We start from the raw sequence: 20,557 nt of genomic DNA on the forward strand, positions 1-20,557 counted from the left end.
GCAGTTCCTTATCTCATCAACACGACCATTCCAGGGGTAGTTTCTCAGACTCCGAACTCGTGGGCGTAGTCCAACAGTTCCTGCAATTCGTTTCTTCTCTCCTCTCTAAAAAAAATCTCCGCGCTTTATTTCGACGACAATCTCAGCCTCTTAATTTACATTGGTCATTTGAGCTCTCCTTCGGCCTATCGGGGTTCAGCTCTCTCAGCGGCGCCAGTGGGTCGTAGGAAGGTCCTTTCACAAAGAGAAACATCTAGCATCCAGATGTTCGGACACTCCTTTCTCTTTGAAGGTACTGTCCATACCTCTGGGACGGGGAATTCCATATGTGGTCTCTCACTGTAGTCGCTAATGGATGCGAGACCACCCATGTGAAAAGATCCATCCTCTGGCTATCTCGAGGAGTTTAGTAAGTAACAGCGACGACACAATGAATCAGTACAAAACAATGTCTTATCAGTACTGGGAAATGGGGAATGTTACACCAGCATATTCATCCAGATTATTGACTTTTGGGACTGTTAAATATTAATGTGGGATGCATCATTTTTAAAATGACTTATTAAAAAAAAGGCCGAAAAATTTGAATTTTGTTCAATGGATCTAAATAAATTGTAATGCGTGTGTGTACGAAATAAAAGTAAAAGTGAAAACCCTACTTCAATATTAATATTCAAAGAAAGCATCTTTATAAACATTATTTTAACTTTGGATCCCGTATTTTCTTTTTTATTAGTTATATAAATTTGAACACATAGCAGTTGTGAACAGAAAATTCTCTTTTCATCGAAATAAGTTTTTATACTATTGCAAACTAAAATAAAGTTTTTTTATTAATTATTTTAGCCAAGTATTAAACCTATATTACTTTCAGTTTTCTTTTTCTTGTCCATGAGCTCGTTTAATGACATTTTATTAAATATTTTATGTAATAAGAAATGTTTCAATTTTGCCGTTGAAGCAAATGTAATTCTGGTGTGCCCTTGATTGAGCCGTGAATCAGCCTGCTTTTTGTATGATTGGAATTTTTGATATAGTGCATGTACGAGCTCTTGCACTAACCATAACTCCATCTTCACTGTTTCGGAAATACTATCTCACCTGTCTAGTGTAATATCAAAATTGCAATCGTAGTACACAATTATTTGAATTTCGTTGATAGATACTTGATTGAATACAGATCAAAAAGTTTCCATTTGCGAATCTTTTTAATTTAGAGGGGTATTTCCGAAATACTGGGGTGAAAAAATAGCCATTCTTTTGAAAGACGTTTAACATTTTTATATTCCTTCAGATATCAAAATTGCCAAGAAATTTATTGCTAGTCATCAAGCTTCCTTAAGTGCTGATTTTGTCAGAATTATAATGATCGACATATGTTCATCTCCCCAAATATTCGTAAAATCATTTTAGCTAGTAATTCGGTTCAGGAAGGAAATTAAAATCTATTCTGATTTAAATGGGATTAAATCAATATCGTAAATGAAACGTAAATTAATCGTGGCGGACAAATAAAGATGGAAAGAGTAGAAAACCCAAAATACAGATTCATTGCACTGTATTATATAAAAAATGTTGATTTCTTTTTTACTTTCTCATATATGAAGTACTGCGAAAGTATTGAAATCTTCAAAATGATTCGAATTCGATAATGTTGACAAATCTCCACGTTTTAGACCACACTGACTTCGAAAAACCCTTTTTTTAAAAATGTCTGCCAGTCTGAGTGTGTGTGACAAAAATAACGCGAGAACACTTTGAGCTAAACGAATGAAATTTTGTATGTGACCTTTGCATCTAATTTGTCGATTTTTATCAAATTCTTGAGCAAACTCCATTCGAAGAAATATTATGATTCCAACATAAGTAAACATGATAAATAAAAAACGAAGAGAAATAGATGAATAAAATTCTGCACACAGATTTAACATCTATAGTGTATATACTTACCAAATTTTGATGGAAATCCAACTAAGGAGTGACCATCGGTAAATCTATATTTTCAAAAACATGTGAATGCGATAACTCAAAACTGCAATGATTTATAAATATGTAAGCATATTTTATGTGAAGCAGAAGGCAGGTTTGAAGACATTGAAGAGACATTTTAAATTTTTAAATTAATTTTAATATCCATTCCGGGAAAGCATAATTAATTATTTACAAGCAGAGACGCGGATAAGGCACGTGCGCCACAGATCGGCACAAAAGCAGAAGTCAGTCAGGAAACAAATGATCACTAGTCTTATATAGCGTGGTATTTCCGGCCACGTGTCGATTGAATATTCGTGTTGATCTTGGACTAGGTCAACGGAAGGATTACTTTCACTCGCCAAGTGGAACTGATGGCGCATCATTTTTACACAGCTTCAGTTGAATTAATTGAACAGAAAGTGGAATTGGATCAGGAAATAAGAGAATGAACTATGGGCTAAATTAAGATAAAGCCCTGGAAATTAATTTGGATTAAATTAAGAGTTTAAAATATCATATAATCAAATTTAGTATGTGAATTTGGGACTATATGCGTAGTTTTGTTCGAATCGGTATTGAAAAACGCATCTGGAATACAAATTCCATTTTCGAGTGACTATTAACTGCATTGGAGATGTTTATCGCCGAACTACTCGCCAAGGAATAAATGATAGATTCATTAAAAATGCTAAATTCTGGACAAAGGTTAATACTTCGTATTCTACGGTACTGCCATGAAAAGCGTTTTCTGAGAGTGCATCTTTATTACAGAGCCTGCGAAAAAGTTCTATGGAGCCATTCCCGGTTTTGTTAGCTGATAATTACTTTAATTTGCACTTCATATAGATATATGTTTTATTAAATGGAAATCGATTTCGAGTCGAAAATGTTCGTAAACTGTCTCTTATTGCAGTTTGGTAGAAACAGAAAAAAAAATCATAAATGATGTCTTGTAACCAGTTTAATCTTTAAGTCCGCTATCAAATATCGATTTAAAATTATCAATACTCACCTTTAAACTAAAATTTTTGGCTGAACTTTGTTTATTATATATTTATTTTTACAGCTTCCGTTTCCTACGTCAACTTCCGCTTTTGGCATCCATCAATTATTACAAACCTATATTTCATTTTGCATTTTATCAAGATGAAAACGTTCTGTTCATGCTCAAATTCCATTTTCTTATCAACACAGTGTCGATTCCGTACTCACTTTTTCATTTAATTCCTGCACTCATCGCCGTAATCACGCTTGGAAAAGGTAAAGGATACGAAAAGTGAGGAATGTTCGGAGAGAACGTTGGTGGGGGATCTTATCGAACATTTTTCTTAACAGGTACTTGACGACAAAAAAAGCGAGCATTGCGTGTTTAGTTGTGTGTGTTTCGTATGATAAAATGATTACTACTGAAATATGCTTTTTTCTTTTATACCACCCCTTTAGGAATACCAGAGATGGAGTGGCAAGAAAAACTCACGAGAAAGATAATGAAATTTTATCCATAATTTTGTAAAATGAACTGTAATATAAAACCAAAATAAAATTCTCAAAAATAATTCTAAAATTCTAAAAAATTAAATTCTAAAAATTTAAATTTTAAATAAAATTCTAAAAAGTTAAATTCTAAATAAAATTCTAAAAAAAATAATAAAATTCTGAAAATGGTCATTAGTATTGTAATGTGACGTAAAATAAAGTGTCAGAAATGTGGAGATTAAAATAAATTAAATGTGACAGTATTTGAATTTTAATCAAATTACGATGTATCATGCAAAATTAATGCTAAGCTAATATGAATACTACACTAAAAATGCACATAGTACAGAAGGAAATGGTTTTCATAAATAAAACTGCTCTGTGTAACTTTCCTCGTCCACACGACTGGCATCCATGCTGTTGTACATTGCTTTTTAGTACAGTGTGTAGCCATTGATGACGTTCAATACACATTTACAATTGGCTTCCGTAACTTTCTGTGATTACATCACTTAGCGTTGATTTCTTACAATTTAAATACATTCTCTACATATAACAGTGAACAAACTAAAGGTACCCATTGAGAATGTTCCGCATGGCAGCAAAATGGAAAATTGCATGGATTTTATTATGTTATCAACAGAAATCATATAAGGTCCCTCCCTACACAAACAAATCCTTAATCCTTTTCCTGCATAGTGTTTGAATTTTTCTTCTTCTCTCTTTACAAGGAAGTTATAGCCCTTTTATTATAAAAAAAAAAAAATGTTTAGGATCGCCTGTATTAAGAATTCTGTAGACTAGAAAAAAGAATTATTGCACATCTTTGCGAATCGCATTACTTATTAATTCCTTGCATCTTTCTCCCAACCCTGTATATTCTTAATCCTCTCTAGTGGATGCTCGGGATTTTTCTTTATTATATGCATTATGGTTTAATTTCTTAATTGTAATTTTTTCACTCTCTGTCCTCATATGATTTTTTTAACCTTGCTGGACACATTTTATAATCACTTTGATAGAGGGATTATTTTGTACTTTTTATTGTCTTTTATAAAACCGTATTTTTTATTAATTGTTTATTATATTCTATGTTTTTGGTCTTTAACATATTTCATATTTCTTATAAATTGTAGGTAATTTTGTAATAAATTATAAGTCAAATTTACTTACAGATGGCGCTTCTTTTTCGGAATCGGAATTTAATTATTTTTTTGATTAATTGATCTTAAATGTTTTTATTGGCATGGAGAAGGGGTCATTTAGGAAATCTCAATATTCTAGTATGTTTTTTGTTGTTGTAAAATCTAATACAGAACTTCATTTTCACAGTCATGAAAATTACACAATTTAAAGAAAAGTGTTTTCCTTATTATGCTGTAAAACTGATCTGTATTTGCATTCAGATCTGACATCTACGAAAATTTCCTTTCATTTGGCTACGAGGAAGAGAATATCATAAAAAAAGCTGACACGAATAGTTTGCATAAGTATTTTTATATTGATATTTGCATGCAGTAAGGTTTATATACCGATAAAATACGGAGAGCGTTATGCAAGAAATGAGACGGGATTTTTTTTCCAAGAATTCTGTCAAATTGAAACTATAACTGCTACTTCTTTTTCCGAAGTTCCTGTTTATATTGCCTCACTTCCGTGAAATATTAGCTGTCAAAGGATCTGCCATTAAATGAAAATAAATATTATATGCATAGCTGTTAAAAACTACTTCCAATCTAGAAAAATAGTAATATACGTATTATGAATATACGTTGCGTATTATTGAATACTAATCGCTTTTGGCGACCAGTTAATTCGCCCGGTTTTTGATATTTTTAGGCAATGAAATGATTAACATGAAATGCATTTTTTAAAAATATTCATTTTATTTTATAGCACTGAAAGACAAATTTCATTGAGTTAGTTTTCTATAAATTATTGGTGTGCAGATTAAAAAAATATTTATAACATGAAATAAAAGTGAAGCCTTTAATGGAAGCCGGAAGTGTAAAATCCTATTTCAGAGTTATAAACCTTAATTGTAACCCTGGTAAAAGCAAACAATAAAGTTTCTTGGTGGTTGAGTCTGAATTTCGTGAATTTCTGAACATTGCTCCAGATTGAAATCAGTAAATTAATAAAATAATACATTTGTACGGAAATGAAATTCACATCAATAAAAAGATAAATTTTTGAATTTGAAGAAAATGCAAAAATTAGTTTTGTGAAATAATAGTTTTGGACGATACCGAAATCATTATTTATAGGCAAGCCAAAACGATTAGCCATAGAGCTTGGATCAACTTTGATGCCTGTTTTTATAATTTTGACTTTTTTTTTTTTTTTACATGTCCTCATCTCAGGCTAATTGGGGTATCTGGTGATGCGGCAAATATACATTCGAGAAATTCCAATAACTTGTTTATGCTCTGTTAATTATATAAGCAAAGATTTGAATTAGAAACAGATTCAGTGAAACAGTCTGAAAAGTTTGAATGACGATTGTTTACATTTTACTGTTGCCATTCCACAGTAAATAATAAAAACGATTTCTCTTCCGCGTACGCTAGCGTTTTATCTGTATAGATAATTACAAACAAAGTGGTCTTACAGATAAATTAGTGCAAATCGGTATTGTAATTTCGCAAATGAGTGTGAAATGAGACTCGTTGGTAGCTAAATGTTAAATTTACGGTGGTGCCGGCACCGCAGTATAAGAATTTTGCTTATATTATTTCATAGTATCGTCTAAAAAAATGCAAAGATTCGAATAAAAAGCATCGTAAAGCAAAATAAAGTACACATAGCAAAATTCCTCTTTATATGTTCGAAAGTTATTATGTAATAAACAATTGTTTATTATGGAGGTAATTCTTTTTATGAGTTTGTAATACAAACATATGATTTTTTTTTCAAACAGAAGTTAATTGAAAGTAAGAAAATAGGATTTTATTCACAATATATAAAATAAGAGTTTTGTATGCATCCATATGTACTTCATAATTGCATACAGAAACAAGAATCATTTGCTCATAAAAGTTTAAAAAATCATCTTAACTCAATTCATAGTATCGATTGTTCCTGAAGAGCACGGAATTTGAAACTTTATTTGAATGCGCTTCGTTAAAAAAAATGATTTGAGTTTTGTGACATGCATGGTATTCAAATGGACATAGGAAATATTGCTTAATTTTGTGTTAATAATTTTTTTAAATATGTATTTTCTTAAATTACAAATTTTCCATAGCCTAGGTTTGTCTTCAAGTGTTTTCTAAATACAGAGTGTTCATTAATTATTGTCGGGGTTTCCGTACCTCATAACTTTCGAATAAAAAATATTACGCAAAAACCGATTACGTATTCGTAAATTACAACTCAAAGAATTTTATTAATGATATTAAAGTGTAAAGCTTGCACAATTTGCACTTTGTAGGTATTCAGCTGAAGGCGATTCTTTGAGTTGTACTTTACGAATACATAATTCTTTGAGTTGTAATTTACGTATTTATAATTCTTTGAATTGTAACTTACGTATTTATAATTCTTTGAATTGTAATTTACGTATTCATAATTCTTTGAGTTGTAATTTACGAATACATAATCTCCTTCAACTGAATGCCTACAAAGTGCAAATTGTGCAAGCTTTACACTTTAATATCATTAATAAAATTTTTTTGAGTTGTAATTTACGAATACGTAATCTGTTTTTGCGTAATATTTTTTATTCGAAAGTTATGAGGTACGGAAACCCCGACAATAATTAATGAACACCCTGTATATTTCAAGTGGAATAGATATGATGGCTAAGAGAAATACTCCACTGTATATTCGAATGGCAAATTTGACGGGCAGACGAACAATGATCGGTGATCATCAAAATAAAAATATTCATATTTGTTTGAAAACTTTTTCTACTCGAAACTCGTCTTTGTCACTTATTTGCACTCAATGAAAATAAAGGCTGATATTGGCTGGCCTTTATTTTCATTGAGTGTGTGTTTTTTTGTGGCTGGTTACCCACATACAAACAGATATATAATTTACAGATCGTCTTTCACTAAATCATATGATATATCTCATAAGGCGAGAGGGTTTTTTTTTAGAGGGATTGCTAGCTTGAGTGTCATCTTTGTCATCTGATCGTAGTTTAGATTGACGAGATGCGCCCTAAAATACCCACAGTATTCTTTCAAAATGTAACATTAACATATACAAACTATTATTAACTGTAATCGATTACATGTTTCTTATTGACACTTTAATGGCAGCTCTCGTAACGTGTCAGATAGTCGGAACAACCTGTTAGTCTAAACAACAGTTCAGACAACGGTAGCATCACAATATGTGTGTGTGTGTGATGCTAACGTTGTGTTTTATGCATATGTTCGCGCATGTTGAATTATTTCGTGAACTTACGTGAAGCATTTTTGAAATTATTTCTTCAAAAATATTGCCAGCCCTTGGCGACATTTGCCTACTCAGACGTGCGGTTATTAGTGTTAATTTGAACAATAAACCACATTGAAAGGTTATGACCGAATTAGAATGCAGAGGAATCTGACGTTGGTGCATTGCACATTGCAAGCTGGTCTCATTTATTTTATGGAGATGTGTGTAATGAATATAAATTACGATGAATTTCTGATAATTTGCTCGATATATTTATACTATCTTTCGTTTGGAAGATAGTCGTCTAATTTATTAAAAATTATGCCTTTTAATAGAAATATTTCATTTCTGTATCAGTCATACCCTGCATCTTCACTTCTGTTGGGAAAGAAGGCAATTTTAAATGAGTCTATATCCCCCGAATGTGAAGGCCGATTCTGTGATATGGTTCCAGTAGCATCCCTAGCCGAGAAGAAGTGATTAATCACGTCTGAGAGTCCGCTTCAGACACGGGAAATAAAATTGTTACTCCCGCATCGGTTGACGTACTTAAAGCACTCACACAACGGAGTTGTATTGGTTACTCGGTTAATTATTTACGACAGCTACGACAAGAGTTCGCAGGTAGAGGGAGCCGCAAGACTGCGCCTCAGGGAAATAGTTGCGGGCATTATTTTGTTCCTGTAATACATTCTTGGAGTTGCTAGTTTTGGGTACACTGCAGTTTTATTTCTGAGGAAAATTTCATTTTCACAACTCTGCATTGCTTAGTACCAGGACTACTAGAACTTTCGCGATGTCTTTATGTCTGCGAACATTTCGTGTTTACACCGGTATGTGAACATTTTTTGAAATAAATAGGAAAATAAAATGAAACTATTAAGCATTGATTATTTATAAAGAAATTCAAGCAAAGAGCATTATTTAAAATGACATATAGAAATAAAGATATTATTTGCTTACTTCATGTTAAATTAATATAACAGGTTGTCATCGAAACAAGTACTGCCATATAGAATGAGACCAAATTTTTTTGTTTACAATCCCATTTGGGGTTTAGGATCATAGTAGAAAAGTTCATAAGCATGGCGTCGTAACTATTTATTTTCAGTTGTTTCGACTTGGAATCTGAAAAGAAGCTCATATTCTTGAATAAAGCCTCGAATTATTTTCTTTTTGTATTTTGTTGGGTATTATAAATTTCATTTATTTAAATCTAAAATCGTCTTATAATTCTCCGTTATCGACTTATAGTTACTTTAAAAAAAAAGCCTTTTATCGAGTGATTTAAACCGAGCAAGTATCTTTAAAGGGTTTTCAATTTCTTATAAAAAAAATTCTCGTAGAAAACATTCTAGAAAATCATCTCTTAATTGATACTAATATGGAAAATAAAAGTATCCCATTGAACAGCACCTAAAAACCAACTTATGGTTTTGGATAGTGAAGACATAAAATATATAACATAAAATTTTATTACAATAAAGTATTATGCTCAAATTATACTCTCTTTTTCTCCCTAACTATAAATGTCTCTTTTGTCACAAATATCTCTTTTGCCACAATATATAAATGGCAATGTTACATGCTTCACGTGTCGAATTGTGCATAATGATATTGAAATTTATATTGTACTAAAAAGTATTAGCAAAAAATTGTCTAATTTTAACGACATGCTTTGAAATTTTTTGCGTCGATTTGTTAATGCTTACAATAAAATCACCCATATTCATTTAGCTCTCTTTTCTCTTTCAGACTGCTTGCACATTCAGTTATACCGTGACAGCAAAGAGCGTTGTAAGAATGGTCCCACGAAGGCCTCTCTCTCCCTGGAAGACTTCTTGGGCCTGGAGACGGGCTTCACGCTCGACAAGGAGAGCAACACGCTGGCTATCATTTGCTCCGAGCTGGTCGTGGTGCTCGCTTTCGACAATCGGGAGCTCCTCATACAGTGGCAGGTCAAGATCAGAGCAAACCTTGTCGAAGGTAAGTGGATTTCCGATGCCTGAGAAGCAGACCCCTTTTCCTCTCGAAGTTAAGGGAAACTAAAACGTTTTGAATCTTCGAAAATTGATTTTAGCATAAAAATGTAGAGGATACTTCACTCATTTAGGAAATGTATGATGTATAGGTTTCAAATGCCTGAAACTTATAAATTAAGGAAATCGGAATGTTCTCGGCAATGATTGCCAGATTTCAGTCGTAAATAAATGAGATTTCTTTCAGAAATAAGATTTAATATCTGATAGAAAATTTAGGACGTATATAAAATTGATTTATTTTATCTTCAAACAGCAACTTCGAATATTCTAAATTCTTTTTTAAATTGGACTTTAAATTATTATCCCGTTGCATTAGCCTAAATGGAGGATACAACGATGCACAAACTCAGTTTCACTTTCAACAATTTTATTAAAAACAATGAAGTGTATTCTGGCATTCATTTTAAGTCTGGAAATCCAGTTTTGTCATTATAAGTGAAGTCCTAAACCTAATTATGAAACCAAAATCTGCGGAAGCTTTTTCAAACATCGCGGAATCTTAACCACATCCCGTGCCGCCACGATTCCCAAATCCTTCCCAATTACGCATGAATATTTCAGTAGCTAGCCTAATGACTAGTCGTGGGATCGCTATTCTTTACGACGAGCTGGTCCTCTAATGGGTATAATTAGCGTTATAGAATAATAAATCTGATTTCTGAGCAGCTGCACATCGTTGCATTTTCTTACTGTAAACCGATAAAAAATAGTGTTGGCCTTACTCTTGGGGCTTTATTTATTGCTCGCAATCTTATGTGTTCCAAAATTTCTGGAATGCACGAATCCATTTTTGCGTTTCAATAAAATGTGTCATTCGACTTAAATAAAGGCTTTGAATTTGTACTTTTTAGTGTAAAAAGAGTGTGTGGCTTTTTTTTCTTAATTTATATTTTTGGTTTTCGTTTCAGAGCAGAGTTACCAGTGTTTTTTATTGCGGTAATCTAAAAAGATAAAGATATTTGATAATCGTGATTTGTTACAGAATATAACAAATATTTTGCTGCCTTATAACAAGCACTTTATAAACATTGATATCTAAGATTCGCGCAATAGATTGCTCAAATCTTTGTTGAATCTCAGTTTGATTTAAAAGCAGTTGGTTTTAAATTTCATTCATATATAGGGATGCCTAGTATGTTGCTGCATGGGAAAATAGTATAGCCTGGTTCTGACGGAGTTGGGTTCTAACAATAAGAAATGAATGAAATAGGACGAGTTTATTTTGATAAAATGGGGGACGAATGTAAATCATAGTTTCAGAGCTGATTGTATTTCGATCTTTCAAAACGCGAGATTGCTTATATATCAATAAAGAGAAATAGAGAACTGCATATCTCTATTTACCATAATCCTTTTTTATTTACCCGTTCGGTCTTCAATCTTATGCCTTGAGTTAATACATTTTCCTGCTTAGGGTCGAATGGTCTGCTGCGAACTCGTTACAAGTATGTCATAGTCATATAAGTGACACCTAGGGTTTATACAAAAACCGACTTTTTGAAAAACCGGTTTTCGAATTCCATATTACCAAAAAAAAACAGTTTTAGCCGGTTTTCGAATTTTTGTCAAAAAAATAAAATAGGGAAAAATATTTTCTCCAAGTCATATAAAATAACAAAAAAACGATATCAATATCAAATTCAATAAAATTAAAGATTACATGTACATATTATTTACACAAAATAACGAAAACTTAAACAAAAATTTTGAATAATATTTATATTGTTTTCACTAATTTTAATTTCTCCTAAGAAAATAGGATTTTAAAAAACATAAAATATCGACTGAGGGTGGCTAAGTTTTAAAGCTAAGTCTAATTTTGGACACAATATTGTCTGAAATTGGAAATACTCGTTCACTAACTACTGAGCTTGGTTTTATAGTTTTCATGGCATCAAATAACAAATCTAAGATTTTTGTTCTTTTATTCGTTGCTTGAAATAATGAAAATTCAGCTTTCAGTGTCTTTGGATTTGCAAGTTTTTCTTCGGGGTCTTCAAGAAACTTATGAATTGATTTTTCCATGGCTTCTTTTAAAAACGCATTACTATGACGAGTAGTTTCTTCGATTTGCTTTTCACCAGAATCGGTTTCCACATACGAGTTTCGAAATAATCTAGACAATATCTTTCCAGATAACTTAATAATTTCGGTTTTTGAAACTAAAGAAAGTACATTAGATTTCTTCGCTGAACTAGAAGTGTGCGAATACAGCAAAAGAGTCGCTAATTCTACTTTCTTGAATTCGTTCTTCTAAAGCATATAATAATTTCAAACTTATTTCAGTGTTCAAATTTTTTAGTTCATTTAACAGAAATTCAAATATATCTACACTTGTTAATAAATTCGCATCTCGTCGCCTTAAGCCCCCAGCTGCTAGACAAATCGGTCCCAACCGATATATATATATATATTATATTTTGAAGATCTGGAATATCCAGGCGTTCTGGAAAACCGGTTTTCGAATGTGACAAATTTACTTTAAAAAACCGGTTTTTTAAAACCGGGTTTGAAAAACCGTCAAACCCTAGTGACACCTACATTCCTCTTAAAATGCCAAGAAACAAATAACGGAAAGTCTCTGTAATAAACGTCCCTTTCTTAGCGAATTTATGAATTTTCTAATCATCTTGTAGCGTAATCATTTCTGTATCTCCATGTAGGATGGTATGAACTTTTTGCTTTTGAAGAAAGTTTAGAATAAATAATTTTATTAAATAGAAGTGAACATTGATTTGTCTTCCAATGATTTTTTTTAAATATTTTGTTTCTTTTTCAAAATACAGTTTTAGAAGAATATTTTAAATTTCTTCAAAATCTAAAATTTTAAGTAAAAGCTAACCATCGAATTATACATCCGGTTTGTGTCGCTCTGGTCATTGGCGAAAATATCAAAGTAGCAGTCTGTGGATTGAAGAAATCAGGAGTTATGTCCATGTGGTGCCAATTTCCATTGGCTTTTTTTTAGAAATGTTAGGCAAAAGTGTCGACAATGACTTGTCTGACAGAAATCGGATGTGTGCAAAAGCCTACAACAAATCATTTCAAAAAGTGTCATTGACTCGATTTAACGCTGTCTTCCTTTACAGAGCAGCAGTTCCTAGTGCAGATTGCTCATGTTCCCTCGAAGAGCAAGCTTCCCTGTGGCCCGTGTCGTCTACATCTGCAGGATTACACTTTCTGTCTGGTATCCGGAGTACCACCCAGGCTTCTCGGGACCTGGCCCATCAAGGAACTCAGGCGGTTCGGCGTCGTGGAAGGAAAATTCTGCTTCGAAGGGGGATCATTATGTGGAAAAGGTAATAGTTGTTTTTCTTTAAGAAATGCATTAGACGGGCACATTATTACTTCTTGTTAATCAGCTATTGTGACCAATCAGAGTGAACTCACCTATAATTTCCCATATAACTCTCTAATAAATGTGTTATTCCTCTTTCCCTGAATAAAAATTGCTAGCATTGGGTAAGGTTGGCAACTTCACAACTTTCTTGACTTCGGAATCGAAGACTAGGACAAAGCGGAGATATCAAGGGAACGTGTATCTCCTTGATCCTCACTCCAAGTAATATTGATAGGGCATAGCACTTGGTTATGTTTCATGGTATATAAAAATACGTGGTTCGTATAAAAAAAGTTCGTATATAAATTACCTTACTTGTTGGAGTAAAACCGAATTTTGATGGAGATCTAAACTCATATCAAATTACTCATTCACTTTATGCATTTATACAGAGAAACATATGGTCAAACGTTTGAGGAAATTGGTCCTAAATATAAAACAGATCTTCAGTTCTAATGGATGATTCTGACGAAAAAATTGTGCAACAAATTTTATTCATCTGTCTCTCGATGTTCTTTATCTTTAAAGCAGGCAGAAATGAATTCCTGCACATAGATTTCATCCTACATTCAATAAAAATCGACAAATTATTTGAGATATAGATCAAGCGTTAAAAATCTATAATTGTAACCAAAATTCAAAACCTCACAATAGTCTTATCTAACATTCCCATTCAGTGGAAGCGTGAGGCCGGTATTTATATGCTGTGAACTTGTATGAAAAATGTATTTTGCAATAGCATATATTATATATCCTCTGCAAAAATGGCATTGCTTTTAGATTAGACATATATATTTCGTAAATATTCTTATATTTCCTTGAAATAATATTGAAAATTTAATATTAAATAAGATTAAATCTTGTAATGCTTTCAAAATGCACGTGAAGAATGAATTAAGTACCTAGATCTGTGCAAATTCTACATCTTAAGCCGGATTAAATCAGAAATGCAAAATGGCTGTTTTCGTTTATTCCGCCATCGGCCGAATTTATTCCAAAACTCGTTTAACAGCTTTAAACAGTTCAGTAAATTAGCAAAGTCTCAAAGCGCTAATTTTTAGAACTCGCAGACAACTTCAAATTTTCCTTCCTACTGGGCGCCATTTATGTTTGCTCCAATCCAGTCTCAGAAGTATTGTATTTTCAGAGGTTAAACATGATCGCGTGATTTATTCTCCCTCAAATGGGAGATAAATATGAGGAGCTGAACGTTTACGATCTCGGAAGTTTCGTGTTGCTTCTCAACAATTAGAAACTGGAGGCTTGTAAACAATTATCTTGTTATTCGGGGAGCGTGGAAAGGTGATGAAATGGCTTCATGAATCATTGAATGCTTATGAATCGTGTTAAATACTTTAAAGGCAAATTGTTATCTGCCATAGTATTATTTAAAACGGATTCCTTGGTGTTTTATTATTTAGAATTTTAAAAATATTTATTATCTCTTTGTTTTAACTATAAAAGGCAACCAAATAAAAAAAAACACATTGATTAAATGAACTACTACAATAAAAATGTATGAAACTTTATTTCTTTTGCATGGGAATCGATAAAGCCTATTTATTGTTCCGTTCGAAATAATTGCCTTTGCGCAATTATAAGTTTTTGTTATCATTCATACAAAAATGTAATTTGAATTGCAAGCCATATTTTTGCTAATCTTCCAATACCTCCATCACTTTTCATTGCAGTTTTTCAGAATGTGTTTCGTTGTACTTTTTAATGAATCCTCAGGTGTCCGAGGCTTAATCTGGAGAATAAATCGTTATAGAAATACTTGAATGTTATAAAATTTACAGTTAGTTTGATACCTAGCACCTATAAGGCGGCGCATAATTGATAGAATATTTACGGCTTATTCTTGCAGAGAGCATTGTGGTAGCCAGGTTCTCGTGTGAATAAATCGTGCAAACATATTTATGATATCCTTCTTTAGAGATTCATCGACCCTATTGAAAGAATTCCTTACGTTTTATCCTCCTCGGTTTCGAAGAAAGCTTGACATCTTTTCTTCGAGATGCAAAGTTTTAAATGCCTGTAATCGCAAGTTAAGTGTTTATATTTAAGTTGAATGAAACCAGTTCTGACTAGTTGGTTTCATAACACTTATTCAGCAGAAATTGGCGCAATTAACTTACATGTGGACAATATTTCAAAAGTTTCGGAACTTCTCGAGACATGGTCATAATTATATTGAGAAACTAGACATTTCGAATTATTGCTGCTTTTATAAAATATAACAAAAAATGAAATTTATGATACGGCGTTTGACTGAAAATTTATTATGTATATGAAGGATTTTATTTTGTTCAGTTTTAATCAAAAAATGGATCATGTTTCTGTATAATTTTCAGTAGTGTACTATCGCTATTTTATGGAATTTTTTTAATTGTTTCATGACTGCCTACAAATAACCTGTTACTCTTCGACGGTGCAGATATTTATTAGCAGTTTCTCATATGTACTATTTGTGTGCTCTTTAACTATTTTGACTGCGTACTATTTACTTCCCTTGCAGAATTAATTGACCTTTGCTTAAATTGACCGACCTGCATATGTTTTTTAATCGTGGCCATTATTGCATCTCCGAAGATATGATACTTGAATCCTTGTTCACGAGCTAAAACAAGAATAGCTGAATCCATTGGTGTTCGAAAAATTCCTAAGATCTTATCATATTATTCGAAATAAAAGGGAAAATATTTTCCAGTGTTTTTGATAAAATTTCCATTTTGAAAATGCATTTTGAATATTTTGAAATTAAATGAACGATGCAAGAGTTGAAACATTCGAATACGATTTTCAAGTTAAAGTATCAGATAAATATTGCCTTATAATGTATTAGCATTAAAAATGTTTTGTTCTCAGAGTAATTCAAAAGAATGCATGAAGAATTCTTTAATATCAACATCCCTATGGCTAGTATGTACAAATTTTTGAAATTTTCCTAACAATTTCGCTTTTGGTACTTACAATATTTACTATTTTTAATTTTCATTTCATCCTTCCATAAGCTAAAAGCTGGTGAAAATGTTATTTTACTTACTAAATTTTATTTCTTAATTTTGGAATAGGAAAAACGAACTGTATTTGCTCCTTTTATTTGAGGAAAATATAAATATAAATTATAATTGTTAAATTTTGTTTTTATGCACAAATATATTATCTATATTTAATTCCTAAAATATGAAATTTGCTTAGAGGTTTAGTAATCGTCTCAAAACTCACGGTCGAGATTTCGATGAATATTGATGATTTCTATTTATCAGACTTTATTAAACCCATTATTCATATTTTGAGTTTGCATATTAGTGGAATGTGGAAACTCAAAAACGTGACAAGACTGCCAGTCGAAATTCTGCATGTTGTCCTCAAATCTTGATTGTTGATGCGAATCAAATTTTGAATGAAATCCATTCAGCAAAAACAAATTGTCATTCGAAATAATGGTTTCTTTTGAAAGACAATGAAGATAAATGGGGAAAGGCACAAATAAAATCATGCTTTAATTGTGATCGTTTTCTTCGAAACGTAGTTTTGGTTCTGCAAGCAGATTAATCACCAAAAAATCAGTTGCCACTGACCACGCATTAATAAACGTTCATAATTTTTGTTTGATACTGGCATGCAGTTAATAATACACAAACATATTTGTTAGAGAATATAGAAGAAAGTTTAGATGAAGACCATTTCCATTAGCTAATTAGAGATGTAATTACTATACACTATATTTATAAAGATATAATTTTTTAAACACTTTTATTTCATTCCAATTTTTCATCTTTTATAAAAAGGAATTATTTAAATTGATTTTTCACTTTTTTCCTAATAAAGCTTCTAAACTTTGTACACTTGAGGATTCTTGAGGGCGGAACAATACTATAATATTTCTATAACTTAATTAATAATTAATTAGATTGAATTTGATTACGTACTAAAGGGTACCTGGTAGTGAATTTGGAAAATAATAGATCTATTATCAAAATACAAAATAATCTTCTATTTAATATATTGTGCATCGTGAGAAATTATTTTTAATTAAATTCTATTTGTTGTTGTTTTTCAGGCGAAGGTTTGCATGTTCTTCACACAAACCAGTGCGAAGAGTTATCGCAAGCAATGGATTTGGCCTCCAAAGGAAAGTTACAAGGAAAACGAAAGACACTATCCAGGAAAAATTCAAGTAATTACTTATACGGCCCCTGTTTTCAAATAAGTCAAACCCTGAACTCTGTCAAATTGAATAAATTGAATGGTTTCTTTAGTAGAATTTGAACAGCATTTGAGCTTGTTTCCGGTTTATCCGCGAAGCGATATGGCGTAGAGCTTTTTGCCATTGTTTCTACATCATCTAAAAACATTATGGATGATGTGTAAGCAGCGATTTCAAATCCTTCTTCAGATCTCTCTTGAGGTTGTAGAAAAACGTGAGGTGTCCTAGCGAATTTTTTTCCCCCTCTTTACAATAAAACTTTTTTTAAACATTTTATTTTCCTGAAGATAATTATATCTTCGATCTACATTGATTTTGGACCATACAATGAGTAGTATGTTGCAATAAATTTTCTGGGACAATTTTGGGATTACGACGAAGTAATTATTCGATGCAAAAATCCATTTCTAAGTAGCCGATGCAAAACTTCTTTAAGAAATTTTAATGATGATTAAAATATTTATTCTATTTGGTTGGATAGTCGCCTTTATTTCAATGATTCAAACTGTTTTCGATTGAAGTTGTTTTATATACAGTTTTCAGTTTACTGTTTTTGTTTGCATGGAATATCCACCGCATTTTACATTTAATAACATTTTTACATTTTGCCTCGTGAAAAGATAAAAATAAACTTTCTTTTTGTTTTCGAGGAAAACTTTTTCTATCTGTATCTGAAAAATGATTCCTGGCTAATATTCTATTTATTCTTTGTGCATTCTGTATCTAAAAAATGTTCGAGTAACTTAATAAAAGCAATAGTTTATTTATCGCCAACAGAAACTTAATGAATTTATACTTTTCTCTGGCAAAAGAAGTTTTGAATCAGCACAATTTTAAATCATGTTCCTGTTAATGAAGAACCATCGATATTATTTATTTTCATAACATTTATACAAATCCTTATATATAGTGCCACACATGGGCGCTTACATTTTATAATTAAGAAATACGTTATATTTGATTTCTTACATTGAATTATATATATATATATATATTTGATTTTTGATTTTTTACGATAAATTAATTTTCTTGAAAAATCAGATTCAAGTTTTAAAATTGCATTTCTGATCTTGGAAATGTTCAACTTTTATTTAGATTTAGAAAGCGAATGGAAGTTGCTTGTACTGGAATCTCATTTAGAAGCTTTTTCTAAAATAACAGTAGTGTAACTTCATAATCGAATAAAAATCGAATCGGTCTGTCATTTTTATAGAAATATTTACTAAGTGTTATATTTACAACTAAATTTAAACAGTCATTAGGGTAGTGCAATGTACTTGGCATGAATAATCTTTAACAAAGAAGATGTATTTTGTTATATGCGCCAGTAATTTTACTATTATGATTTAGTACAAGTTCTTATGCCAACATCCTGGCATGGGGTAGTGCATCTTCCCCGTGATCTTGGCTTCCCGGGTAGGGCATGGTTGTTCTTCTGTGTTCTATCTGTGAGGTGCGTGCATTTACCCCCTGTAAAAATGGGTTGTGCAAGCGAATGTGACGCATGAAGTAGCTAAGTCGTACTCTTGGCCCTAGTTGGCACTACTGAAAAAACAAGAGACATTCACTCGGCTTAAATCGCTGGCAGATAACTGTCAGCGGGCTTGTAAAGTGTGCTGTAAGTCACAATACAACCACAACAAATTCTTATTGTTATTTCTAGTTTGTTCAAATATAGAGTGTTTTTGAGTTAGTAACGCTTTTTAAAACTTTATGATGTGATGGTATAAATGGATTTCCATATGATACGATTCCAATTGGATTCTTGATTCTTTTTAAGCTGTTGCTTTTATATGGGCTTTTGTAAAACTCAGATTCTCTAACATTGGTGCGGTGCCTCTAGCTGTTGAAGTCTGCAGCATTAATAGCTACTCACTGTCACTATCTTCCTTTGTACTATGGATAATATTTTATTTCTCTTATTAGCTCCGTGGAGCGTTAAAGGTGAAAGGAAATCTGGAGCATCATATGTAGCGTAAAGTAACTGTATTCTAGCAAATTAATCCAAACACACTATTACTTTGTATTTCATTCATCCTTTAATCCCCAAATTTATTTAAAACCTAAATTACATTCAAATTCTGTTAATTCTTGTTTGAAATGCCAAAATTCAAATAACTATGAATCCTGTCTATCGTTAAAAATATTGTCGTTCCTAATGGTATTTTTTATTCTTTTTTGGAAGATAATTGACAACATTTAAAAATATTTTTTATGAATATACATTTCAAAAAACTCTAAATATAGTAAAATATCAAAAATAAAAATTGCTTGCTATTGCTCGAAATGATGTCTAAAATAATGTAAAATTTTCAAAATAATTACACTGTAACATCAAAATCTAGCCAATGGTTAGTACAGAATGTTTATAACTCAATATCCCAGTTTTGCAGATCTGTTGAAAGAAAACAACGTACAGCCTTGTTTTTCATCAAAAATAATTGCAGAAAAATTAGCACAGTTATAGGTGTTAAATGTGAATTCTCCAGCAAATGCGAAGGATATCGAAGTGTACGATAATTCGTTCCAGAATTTGATGTTTGATGTTTAGTGTGAAATTTTTTACAGATGCAGATATTCGGAAATGGCGATATTTGATTTTTTTTTGGGGGGGGGGACTACGTCAAACAGCAGGTGTTTATTCCCCTTTTACCAACTGATGTGCATAAACTTGCAGGGTTTGACATATCTGCAGGGTTGAGACATACTAATCTAAACATATCTATTATATCTAATTATATTATATCTAAATATATCTATTATCCAAATATATCTGCAGTGTTTGACATATCTGCAGGGTTTAGACATACATATATCAGGTTCTACTGCTGATAGAGTATGGGGAGTGTTATAGTATCACTTTTATATCTTTCGTATTATTGGAGGGGCTTACAAGGAATTTTTATAATTGCTTTGAATTTATCCTTTTAAACTATTATTTGTAATTTCCAACGAACAAAGCGCTGAACTTTCAAATAGCTCCGTAAGGTCTTAGATTCATTTATAAACACCATGTTTAAACCAACAAAAGCAACTATTAGACAAAAAAATAATGAAATGCGATCTGTTTCGCAGTTGTAGTAAAATAAGAATCCTAGGCATTAATTGATTCAATACTGTATT

The 20,557-nt window shown here is 31.8% G+C and overlaps 1 protein-coding gene across 2 annotated transcripts in view; it reads left to right on the forward strand.

Annotated features, from left to right (window-relative positions):
* LOC129970181 (serine-rich adhesin for platelets-like) overlaps window positions 1-20,557 on the forward strand; it is a 188,266-nt gene that overhangs the window by 155,576 nt on the left and 12,133 nt on the right. For both annotated transcript variants that reach the window (XM_056084439.1, XM_056084440.1), the window contains exons 3-5: window positions 9,595-9,825; window positions 12,971-13,180; window positions 17,288-17,404. In XM_056084439.1, coding sequence (XP_055940414.1) covers window positions 9,595-9,825; window positions 12,971-13,180; window positions 17,288-17,404 — 558 coding nt within the window. The remainder of the gene's footprint in view (window positions 1-9,594; window positions 9,826-12,970; window positions 13,181-17,287; window positions 17,405-20,557) is intronic.

Source organism: Argiope bruennichi, chromosome 1, assembly GCF_947563725.1.
Source record: "Argiope bruennichi chromosome 1, qqArgBrue1.1, whole genome shotgun sequence".
Lineage (NCBI taxonomy): Eukaryota > Metazoa > Arthropoda > Arachnida > Araneae > Araneidae > Argiope > Argiope bruennichi.